Below are 12,750 nucleotides of genomic sequence, written 5' to 3' on the forward strand. Positions count from 1 at the left end.
TGCAGCCCATCCAATTTGTCTTCATAAGGTTTTTGTAATGAAGTTATCGGCGCTGTTACTAATTATTTTTTAAAAAATATTAAATATATTTAAGAAAAATTTATAAAAAAAATTATTTCTCTACATGTTAATTATTAATGTGTTGAAAATTAAAAAAAAATTTAAAATTTCAAAAAAAAACTAACAAAATAAATTTTATAAATAAAAATATAAGTAAAACTAAATACACGTAGCATTACTCTTATTTTCCTGAGGCGAAGGCTCGAAGCCTTTGAATACTGAGCGACAAAGATCGCCTCAATAGACCCTTTTTTTAAGCAGTATTCCAAACTCACTCGGTGAGGAATATTAGGTATGGATTTATAATTTTTTTCTATTCTTTTGTAGGAACCAATTATGATTCAATCTTTTATATTAGTATTTTATTTTATTTTTTGGGTGTCAACATATTAACGAGTAATGCTTAGCCAATACATTAAGAGTCAAGATATATGTCATTTTTTCATCACGCTTCCATCATACTGTAGTCTCGTGATATTTTCAGAAATTGAAAAATAATATCAAATCATCACTTTAGAAGAGAAATAAGATAAGAGTGTTGCAGCCCGTTGGATACAGAAATACTCTCAACTCATCTAATCTCATTTCATCTCATTATTATAATTTTTTCAAATTTTCATACAAAATATAATAAACAATTCAATTATTTCAAATCTTAAAATAATAATAATAATATTAAAAAATAATATTTTGATAATATTTATTCATCTCATCTCATCTCATCTTTCTATCCGGCCCTAAGTTTTCACATCCTATCAAGGAATATGTCTTGGTCCAACCCATGGGTGGGAAGCGAGTTAGGAAGCATAAGGCCAAAAAGCCCACTAAGGTGACAATAACATAACAAGGAACCTTAAAGAAATGTTAAATCGCAAACCAATCAATAAAAGCACAAAGCTTTGCAGTAATGAATTTGATTCTAGCAACAACAAATGCAAAAAGGAAAATGGTGTTAAACAAAAGGCCATCATATTTAACATAAGGACCTAAATAAATTAATCATACATTAAAAAGTGACAACACCCACAAAGGTGCGTAAGAAAGTAACACCTTTTAATTAAAAATGTGAGTGGAAGTGGAAGTACCAAGAGTACTAACTAAGAAGTACAATCTAAATGGAGGGTACTGTCCCAAACACACACTGCTATCCTAAAGATTCTCCATTGGTGTAAAGGTTGCATGCTTGGGTTTGAAAAGCCGGTACCCCACAAAAACAGACACGCATAGGGATACTACTGATAACAGAAGGGCAAAGGCACCGGAAACATTCCCGGAGCCACCTCGTTCAGACATTTTTAAATTGCCGGAAGAGATATCCAAGGGAACCCAATCACAGTTGATGGAATAGTGCCCAGAACCATGCCATGGTTGTCCATCAAGTGGATACCAGAATGCCACTGACATCTTACTTGATCCACCAAGTGTAAACTGAGCATCCTGCAGGCACCAGGTAAAATATTAACAAACTAGGGTTCTGTTGCAACATGGTAAATTTGTAACATTGAATGTACAGATAACTCAAAGGTGCCAATGAATCGATGTCATCCATGTGAAACATTGAATTCTCTTCAAACTAGAGAACAAGGATTAAAAAAGTCAACAGAAATAATAATAACTGAGAGAATTTCAACAGAATAAACAGAAAATATCCAGAAAAGAGTGTCCTAAAGTTGTACTGTGGTTTCCATTTGAAAAATGAACTTCTATCAAATATAGTTTTTATAAGTAAAATAACAAAACTTCTATCAAAAATAGTGAAATTTAGATTTTTTAAAAATATTTGAAACAAACATAAATGGCCATCCGCCCATCAAGCTCATTTCACTAATATCATAAAGTTATGCAATCAAATATGGAGGCAATTGTGTTCGCATTTTTAAGGATGATTTTCAATTGATTGAGTGCGCTTAGTCTTGGTCTGCATTTCATTATCCACGTTAATTAACATTTGAAGAACCAATGAAGCAAATTACACACTAAGAATTAAAATATTTAAGCAAACACCGTTTCTCAATGCAGCAGATAACATAACCTGTTGAAGACGATCCATTGTTCTCAGAGGTCTAGAGAATTCAAAATAATATGTGCCTTTTTGACCATCTGGTGCATATGGACTATCTTCCTCCACAAAACCTGTAATAGGCAACTAAAATATTAATATTCAACCTAAAATGGTGCAACATTAGGTAATTTATAAGATGATACTACAAATAAAGGTGAAATATAAGGCCACATATGGAAAACACATGGAACAACTTAAAAACAAACAACCACATGAAAATGGTGATGTAGCGGAAGCCAAAACAGTCATAAGGACCCTTTCACCAAAATGTTCACAAGGAACAAAATAAAGTTGTTTATCTTCTCTATTTTAAATTACTAGAGTTTAGTCGCATAGGAGGCTCAGGGGTCTTAAACCTACCTAAGCACCAGTGGATTTTTTATTTATTTTTTTAAGAAAAGAGGTTAACAATTATGGATGTGCAGGAATTGAAACAAATTAATAGAACAATTTAAGTTATATGGATGCTTATGTTGACAATTCAATAGATGGACCTTCCATAACATTATGCATCCATTTTCTAAATGTTTACACTTGCCATTTTAGGTCTCTGGCATGGCCAAGTGATAGTTCTGTGTAAGTTGATAATCACACTACACTACTTATGAGTAGAACTAATAATTAAATATCAAACCCTCAACAATAGATAGTTAATTACCTGAATGAACAGAGAAGCTGCTGTGCCACCATGCACCTTTCCATTCGTTCTGTGCACTAGTAACATTTCCTGACAATAAAATAGACAAAATCATTCATACTTTGGTCACTACAATTTTATCGTGGACAAAAAAAAAACACCAAGTAAAACCTAGAGAAGGGGAAGGAAGAAGGATGAATAAGGGGAAAATTCTATTTTTCTTTGAGGTATTTGAAATTCATGCTCTAGGAATCAACCAACAACCACACCCTCAATCTCTTACTTAGGAGGAGAGGAGATGCCATTTGGTCAAAAGACCATTGGCATAAAAGGGAAGAGATAAAACAATAATAAAAGAGAAATTTGGGGATTTCCATTTTCCTTGATGAGGTATGCATGTCAAAGGATAAATAAAAATTTCAGATACAAGGAGAACCCCTTTTTGAAAAGCAATGGCAGGATAAATTGTCTATGATCTTGACAGTAAAATATCCATCAAGAAGTCTGCATCTATGTTCTGTCATAGACTAGTGAATACAAAGCACAAACCAAGAAAGTTGCAATAATCCGGTATACTAAATTCCGATGAAACTTTACTGAGATTCATAACTAGCAAAGAATAAGAGGGTGGCGGATCTTTTGGCCTGTTGGTGTGGAACACGGGGAAATCGTCAAGTAGCAGCAGCTGTTTGGAAAATGGTGCCCCTATGTCTCATGTGGTGTATATGGAATGAGAGGAATGGAAGATGTTTTGAAAATAGAGTACGCTCATTGGGGTGATTAGAGACTTATTTTTCCAATCTTTGTTACTTTGGGCTAAGGCTATTGTATTAGAGGGGGTTAATGTTAATGACTTGTATGCTTCTTTTTCAGCATGTAGGACGTAATTAGGTATTCTCTCTTGTATACCACCTGTGTACTTGGGCTATGCCTAATTTTGAGGATCAATAAATTTTCTTACTTATCAAAAAGAAAAATAGCGAAGAATAAAGAATTTAATTATCCCATTCTAAACATCAAATTGTTACATATCTATGGGAGGGATTACTAAAAAAGAAAAAATGGAGGCAAAAAGACATTTTTCTTTCCTCTTTTGTTTATTTATTTATTTTTATTTATTTTTTAGCTGCAAATCAAAACTCCGTTCATGTTATATGCAACACAAGGTACTTCAGTGAAAATAATAAGCATATATGTCAAGGGGATAGAAACATCATTGATTGTGGTTTTGGAGAAGGTAGGCAAGGGGATAAAGTAGTATAAAGGCATTGTTGAAGACAAACAGTGATGAGGAGACAATGGTTGTGGTAGTATAAGCACTGTTAATAGTGTTCCGCACTGGGGCTTTGTTTCACTTATAAAATCATGCCAACTTAAAAAGATACTAATATTTGACAACTCTCCTTTGACCAATAAAATCCATGTATTGCTGCATTCCTAAAAGGTCCCTTTTTGGGCTAATTGGGAGATATTGCTACACGTGTCATTCAAACACCCCAAGAGTGCCTATCATCAACTGTTGTCTGATCTAGTTACTGTCTGCTCTTAAGGGGTGGCACTGTTCCTGTTCTAAATAATCAGATATATGATATTCGCATAATTCATTAGGCAAAACTTACAATTCTTGAGGGTGCATTTAGCATTCAAAGCTAGGATAGATTTATATTTATGCAGAAGCCAATATTAGCAAAGATGAAATAAAGCAATACAACAAAGGAACTTTAGATGTGGAAACCAAAAGTAAGTCAAATTTTACAAATTAGTGGATGTGGGTGAAGATGAATATTGTCTCAATAAATTCAGGCTTAGAGGAGATGAGTTGTAATTGGGGAAAAAGGATTACAAAAATTGGGGGCAAAAGAAAAAGAATGAAGTACTTATCAAAAAAAGAAAAAGAATGAAGTAAAATCAAAGGTTATGGCAACACCAGAATTTGAAAAAGTAAATAGAGACGTAATTGCCACTATAATGGGTGATTTGCTTAATACTGAAGATATCAAAGAAAGATAAGAAGGCTAAAAGAACAAGCATAAAAGCTGTTAGAAAACGTGGTTGCAAAAATTTGAGGATAAGGAGGAGGAGGTTGAGTAATTTTAGCAGGCATAAGAGAAGATGAACATTGTTCTTAAGATAATAATTTAATACGTTAATGAAAAATAATTGTTGAGGCGTTGCTGATATTCATTGTTCAACAAGAGATCTTAATGTTTGAATAACTCTTCTAGGTGAGTTCCAAGTTGTGCAAAGTATGCAATGAGCTAAACCACAGACAGTGAATTGTGTTGATAAAAGAGCCACAAGCTCAATGCCGCTTTAGTAGTTTTTTCTTTTGGTGCCTTATCGCTCTTTGCTTTCCTTTACTCAAAAACTTTCATTGCTCTCCTTCTAAGCCCATCAATATATTTCAATTTTCATTAAAAATAAATAGCAACAGGATATTATATTAATCCAAGTAACTAATTGAATAAAAATATTAATACCCGACATACCTGAAGGGCCAGTTCCATCTAGATATCTACAGTGTGGGGTCCAAGCATAAAGATCAACCAAATGACCAAACCTGTTCACAAAAAAAAGTAATAATAGTATAAAAGAAAATATTAAGAAGGGGATTTTACTAAATTGTCGTGACTTTGTACTACATGGATGCTCAAATGTGGGATTGTACTACATTGCAGTCAAGGCCAAAAGATGAGGATTGTACTACATTACCTGTCACCACCATATCCATCCCTGTTGTCTATTGGGTTGCCACCATACAGCCGTCCTGGAATAGCATTTCCAATTGAGAAGTGCATAATATCAACTTCATGCCCTTTGCATGTCTTGTTGGTGCACGTGTCTTTCCCTTCAGTACACCCACCCATCTTACAACACAAATCTTCTCAGTTTTAATTATAAAGTAGATAAAATGAAAAGCAAGATAAACTATAAAAAAATTCAGTGGGAAGAAATTAGATGGATTAACTTACGCTATGGTATGAGGCACCTTCTCCAATTTGGAACATAAGAGCGACAGAAGGACATTTGTTGCTATTGCTGCATCAGGGACAGCAAAACAATTCAACGGGAGTTTTTCATCTCAAGGAGTCTAGGCTTTAAGCTGATTGGGCATTCATTTCAACAAAGTATATCCACTTATATGCATATCGGAGAATGCACGGCTGGGTGAAATAGAATTTCACTGCCAACACACCAAAATTGACTAAAAAAATCTAAACCCATATAGTTTGTTTGCCTTCCAAAAAACTTTAAACACCATGATACAATGTAATAGGATGGGGAAGCTTGAAGAAAAGAGAAATCAGATCAGAACAGCAACCTTTTTTTTTTTTTACCATTTCTGGACGAATTGTATGAACATCGATTCATATCTAATTGTTAGGAGTGAATGTAAAAGGCTATATTGCGAACATAAAATGTTGCCAAAAGATTAAACAGATCGAGAAAAAAGTTATAATCTAATCACGAACATAATACGACATTCCATTCTCAAAATCAAAACTTACCCTTTAGAGTACACAGAGTCCCCATCTACTTGTAACATAAAGAAAACGTCATGACCGTCATGCAAAGCCTGCAATATAACCATGCATATAACATCAAATTAGCAAAAAGGAATTAAAGGAGCAAAATTCATAATAAACCACCCATGATTCCCGACGAAATTGAAATCAAGATTTGAATCAAGGAAGTACCTTAACGGTCATTTTTCCTCCTTTGTATTCGTGATCTTCATCTGGGTCGAGAGCGGGGAGGAGAGGGAACTCGAAGCCATCAATGTCCTTCCAATCGTCGGCGTGGCCGTCGAGGGTGATGAGGCCGGGCCGGAACTCGGCCTCGATTCGGTTCTCCGAGTCGGACTCGCAGCTCCACTCGCCCGATTCTTCGTGCGAGTTGACCCGTACGATCAAAACGGAGCTTAACAAGAACAATAGAAGTAGAGACAGTGGTCGAAGCATCATAGAGGGTCCGAAGTTTCGTGCTTGATGCCTTGAACTGGATACGGGTTCGTGGCTTTGTTTTGTTTTGGATTCTGTGTCTTTGGTCCGCATGCCGTGACGTTGAGCTGAAAATTCAGCGTACCAACGCTCTGACTTTTTTCGACGTTATTATTGTAGTGGCGATCGTCGATGTCGTCTTTATATCTGGTAACGCTTCAAAGAAAGACCCATCTTTACATTTATTACGGCGAACTCTAGTTGGTTCTTAGTTTCCATTTGGATTCTAATTCTAAATATTAGAGAAAAGTTCGAATGGTGAGTAAACATAAGAAACCTATGTATTCATTATTATAATTAGGGCGGGCTTGTTCATACAAAATCAAATTATTTTATCTCATCTCATATAATTATTATAATTTTTTCAAATTCTCGTATAAAATATAATAAAAAAATTAATTTTTTAAAATTTTAAAATAAAAATAATATTATAATAATATTTTATTCAATTTTTAATAAAACATTTCATCTCATCTTATCTGAATTGCGTAATTAAACGAGGCTAAAATCTAAATCTCGATTGATTTTAAGTACCAAAGGATATCAAAGACAATTTCGATTGATCTCATGGATCCATCTCTTGTGGCCTTACCCATATTTAGATCATGCATGATATGCCATGGTTTCTTGCCCATTCATTTGACATGGTACGTGATTTTCATATGTTAACATAATTTAAAGATCTGATTTTTTTAGAGTTATTGTCTTAAGTTTACAATTGAAGATGATGAAAAAATAGAAATATAAAGTAGATCATATATTTAGGCTTTGTTTGTTTTCAAAAAACATCTCATCTCATCATTACAACTTTCTCAAATCCCCACACAAAATAAAATAAACAATTCAACTTTTTCAAATCCCAAAACAATAATAATATTAAAAAATATATTTTAACAATATTTTATTCAACTTTTTAACTTGAATCTCAACTCATCTCATCTCATCTCTGAAAACAAACAGGCCCTTAATTTTTCGGTGAATTCGCTCTGATTGTATAATATATTTTACTAAAATATGTCTTTCACTCTAATCTTATAATTCAGGCACAAACAAAAAATAAAATAACCCTATTTAATATGAAAATAAATTTTGAAGAAATATAATACTACCGTTGTATTAGAAAATCTCGTGGGAGATTAAAATGCAAATAAATTAATAATGTCATATATAATTTTAAAGTGTGTAAATTTTATATATTTATTTAAAAAAATAAAATCTATTACAAAGAAAATAAATATTGTTATATAATCTTAATTATTATTTTGTTAAATACACAAAATCTACTGTAAGGCCGCCCTTTATAGAAAAGTAAAGGAAAATGCTAGAGCTCCCGCTGGGGGCTCCCGCTGGGAGCGGGAGCTCCCGCTGGAGCTCTAGTGTATTTTTTTATGTGTATTTTTTAATTCTTTTTTTTATGTAGATGTTTTTAATGATTTTAAATATTTTTAAAAAATAAAAAAATTTATAATATTATTAAATAATACTTGCTTAATCACGAAGTAAAATATAAAATATTTTTATATAATTTTTTATTTTACTTCGTGATTAAGGAAGTATTTTTTAATATTTTTTTTTTTACTTCTTGATTAAGAAAGTATTTTTAATAATGTTCTTAATTTATTTTATTTTTAAAAAAATATTAAAAAATATTTAAAAAAATTATATAAAAAATAACTTAAAAAAAAAACACATATAAAAATACGCTATAGTCCCAGCGGGAGCCCCAGCGGGGGCTGTAGCACGATCCAAAAGTAAAAGTTAACAGGTCAAACAGGCCAAGATTTTGTTTCCACCGAAGGCCGACGCATAATTTGACTTGTGTTCATTGATATGACGTGAAGTTGATGTCTACTGATCATGATGGTGATGATCATAAAGCTGATGTCTACTGATTCAATTGGCAGAAATGCTTTGGAATCCGAATTTGGATTCCGAAGAAATATCCGAAAGTTTTTTTTTTTTTTTAATGATTAAGAATTTTATTTTAATAATATTATGAATTTTTTATTTTTTTAAAAAATATTTACGATAATTAAAAAAATATATAAAAAAAAAAAGTGAATTATAACTTTTGGGACAGTTTTTCGGGACAAATCTTCGGATCCCGTTGCATTACTCATAGTACTCTGTGTAGCCTACCTCCCGAGCAAAAAGATATTCACAGCTCTGTACATAACAAACTCTACCACTAAAAACTATACACATCATCAAACAGCCCAACAAAGGACAAACAAGCTATAACTAACAGAACAAAAATACATAAAAAGCCTATGGCTAGCCTTCATGGAGATCAGTAGACATCACCAATTGAAGAGTAAGCCTATAACTAATCCCTTTTGACAATCTCCATTGCTGCGTGTTGGGGCAGAGTTGGATGATCATGATCTCCAACATCCCTTTGTTGGGCTGTTTGATGATGTGTATAGTTTTTAGTGGTAGAGTTTGTTATGTACAGAGCTGTGAATATCTTTTTGCTCGGGAGGTAGGCTACACAGAGTACTATTTATATCCCTTCTTTTCTAAACAGTTCATTCTTTTCAATCATTCAAAAACAATATTCAAAATTCTTCTCAAACTTGAACTTTTCTTCTTTCAAATTTTTCTTACTGATTTCTTTCAAGCCGATAAGGCTCCGTGCAGGCCCCTTACATGAGAAAAAAACAAATGAAGCAAAGAAAAAAAAAGGCAGGTTTGGAATGTGAGATAAAAATTTTATATTTTGTTTAGGAGTTTAAAATATTGTATTTTAATATTATTATTATTTTAAAATTTTAAAAAAATGAATCGAGATTTAAAAAAATTGAATTGTTTATTATATTTTATATGAAGATTTAAAAAAATTATAATGATAAGATGATATGAGATGAGAATTTTGTGTCTCATTCCATCTTCCAAACCTACCCACATCTCAACAGAAGCTCATCATTTCATCTAAATCTTGATTTCAGCAAGCTCGTAACTAGGGTTCTTGTTGAAATAATAGATAGAAATTTTTTATGGTTCCTCCATTGTATAATGTTTATTGCATTTGTGGGCATCTTATACAAGTAATGACAGAACCATCAATTTTTTTGAGGGGGCTAATTTTTCTACCATTTATATAAAATAAAATAAAAATAGATTAAAAATCATAAAAACATAATTATATATAAAATTAGATCTCAATAATTTGTTACATACATCTAGAAATAAAATTATACAAACACAAGTTAATATATATTTGGTATTTCTAACAATAATATTTCGTAGAATAATATTCATCCATTATTATTTTTGTAATGAAATATTTAGAATTTATTTTTTTCATAAAAACTATCAAGTGATATTTTAGAATGTCATATTTAATTATAGTATGTAAGATAGTTTATAAAGTTTCGTATAAAATCTATATATTTTCATGTCACGCTAAGCATACAATACTATAATTGAGACATTAGATAATTTTTTTCTTGCTCAATGAAGCTTAGAGAATAAAACTTCTAAACTATTTCTTATATAGATCGTCAGTCTTAAATAATTTTTCTTATACTTTCACTTTGAATTCTATATTAAGAAGCTTAATAATGTATAATAAAAAAATTTGAGATCCATATTAATAAGTTTATTATTTATCCTAAACTTTATTTTAATTTAATGTTGGTGAGGCCACATCCTTAAAAATAGATAATACATAAAAACTTTATAAAATTTTGGGACTATAGGAAAAAAAATGGAGAAAAAATATTTCTAGGTATTGAAATTTTAAAAAAATTTGGAAAGCACATAGGAATTATAAGTTTTTGGAGAGTTATGTTTCATATTTATAAAATTATGAATAAAATTTAAGGGATTTTTTAAATTTTCAAAAAAAAAAAGTTGGGGGATGGCCCTACCCACGGTATACGTAGGTCTGCCACTGTATAGAAGACTCTCGAACTCTGCTCCAACATTCAGCAATGGAGATTGTCAAAAGGATGTAAATCACGTGACACACCATCTAACAAAAGCTGCAATCTTTCTAGAGTTTGATAGTGTTTATATGGAGGGTGTCTTGTTTGGTTTCTTACAACATTTAGGATCGGACTAATTCGTTTTTACAATTATTTTTTAATTTAATTTAATTTAATTTATTTAATCATTATAATTTATTTAAAATTTTACAAAAAATAAAATAAATAATTCATTTTTTTAAATTTTAAAATAAAAATAATATTAAAAAAATATATTCTAATAATATTTTATTCAATTTTTAACTTTAATTTCAACTCATCTTATCTGTAAAAATAAACGTAAGTACTTAATCACTTGTAATTTATATGCAAATAAATAAATATATTCTTACTTTGTAAAAACAAAAATATTATTAAAAATATTATATTCAAACAACTTTTCCATTGTATCTATATATTTTTACAAACAATACTTATTTTTAACAAAAAATTTATATAGATTTTTCTATTTAGTTTTTCAAAATTCAATGTAAAAAATTTATCAAAATTATCCACATTTTTCATAACCAAACATAGCCAGTCCACGGTTGGATTTGTTTTCCTTTGTATATCCATAAATCCCCTGACCAAATCAAGAAGTAGATTGATAGGAGATGCAGTTTTTATGTAATCCATCGTGTGCACTAAGGATTGTAGTTGAAAGTTGCAGACGATAATTGAGCATTGCAATCATTTTTTTCTGGTTAGTTTTTATTAAATATATTTAGCATTTTTAATTAAAAAAAATATGAAAGTAGATAGATAGCTAGAATGGAACGAGTGGAAACTTGGATGGGATACAAGATTCGCACATTGCTGCATTGCACACTAAGGCTTGGTTTGGATTGTAAGATATTTTCATTTTATCTAATTTTATCTCATTACATCTCATCTCAATATTCAAACAAAACAAACACAAATATTTTTTAATTTTAAATTTTTTATCTAATCATTATAATTTTTTCAAACTTTTAAATAAAATATAAAAAACAATTCAACATTTTTTAAGACAATACAAAAATTATATTATAACAATATTTTAATTTTATAATATTTTTATTTAATATTTTATTTCTCATTTCTCAAAACTCTATAAAAATCTTAACTCAAATAATTTTATTACCATTCATAAATTATTTTACTACTATTCAATATATTTTTAAATCATCATCATTATCTTATCTTATTTCACAATCTAAATGAGGTATAAAAAAATGGAATGGGATGAGTTGGATCTTGAATGGTGAAATTGAGGTATGGCTCATATACAAAGAGTGGTGCTAGGCTGCCGCGCCTAGCAATGACAGCTAGGCATGCCGTGCCGCATAGTATAAATTTAATTTTTTTATTTTTAATTTTTTTTTATTTTTAATTTTTTTTTATTTTAATATATTTTTAATAAAAAAATATATCGATACATTAAAAGTGACTTCATTAATTATTAAATAAAAAAAATTAAATATATAAACGATCAAAATGAGTGGATAAACTCAAGCTTATACTAGCATGTTCCCATATATACAAAAGGGTTGCTAGATTTTGGAACAAATATCGAGCTTCTCGTCTTTGCAACTCTGCGAACCAAAAGTTTGATTGTTAATGGGTAAAATAGATAGAGTTATTCTATTTGGTAGTTCTATACCTCACATCTATTAAGTAGTTTTTTTTTTTTTTTTTTGAAGTATATTAAGTAGGTTTTTTATCCTAGTAGATATGTGATATAGTACTGCAGAATATAATTTTTTAAATAAAAACCAAATAGGCAAAGGCTTTGATGGGTTTCTATTTTTCATAATCTATCAAATCAAAATCAAGAAAAGATTAAAGAGAATCCAATAACTAATATTAACTAATGTTTTTGGATTCTAAGCTATATAAATAGTAATATTTGATAGATTTTATTGAGATGCATTTAAATATAAATAAATTAGATACATGTATTTGAATAATGGTATGTTTGGAGTTACGTTAGGGGTCGTAAAATGTGTTTAAACAGTCTTAAAAGCTCTTTAATACGAAAAT

At 30.4% G+C, this 12,750-nt stretch overlaps 1 protein-coding gene across 1 annotated transcript; it reads right to left on the reverse strand.

Moving 5' to 3' along the window:
- Window positions 1–944: 944 nt before the first annotated feature.
- On the reverse strand, window positions 945–6,851 carry LOC109007204. Its single transcript, XM_018986776.2, has 8 exons — window positions 6,458–6,851; window positions 6,269–6,336; window positions 5,732–5,798; window positions 5,472–5,626; window positions 5,249–5,319; window positions 2,781–2,849; window positions 2,093–2,193; window positions 945–1,497 (listed from the first exon to the last, which is right to left on the reverse strand). The coding sequence occupies exons 1-8, from the start codon at window positions 6,812–6,814 to the stop codon at window positions 1,210–1,212; spliced, it is 1,176 nt and encodes a 391-aa protein (XP_018842321.2). The 5' UTR covers window positions 6,815–6,851; the 3' UTR covers window positions 945–1,209.
- Window positions 6,852–12,750: the final 5,899 nt, after the last annotated feature.

The sequence above is a fragment of the Juglans regia genome, chromosome 11, assembly GCF_001411555.2.
Source record: "Juglans regia cultivar Chandler chromosome 11, Walnut 2.0, whole genome shotgun sequence".
NCBI classification, from domain to species: domain Eukaryota; kingdom Viridiplantae; phylum Streptophyta; class Magnoliopsida; order Fagales; family Juglandaceae; genus Juglans; species Juglans regia.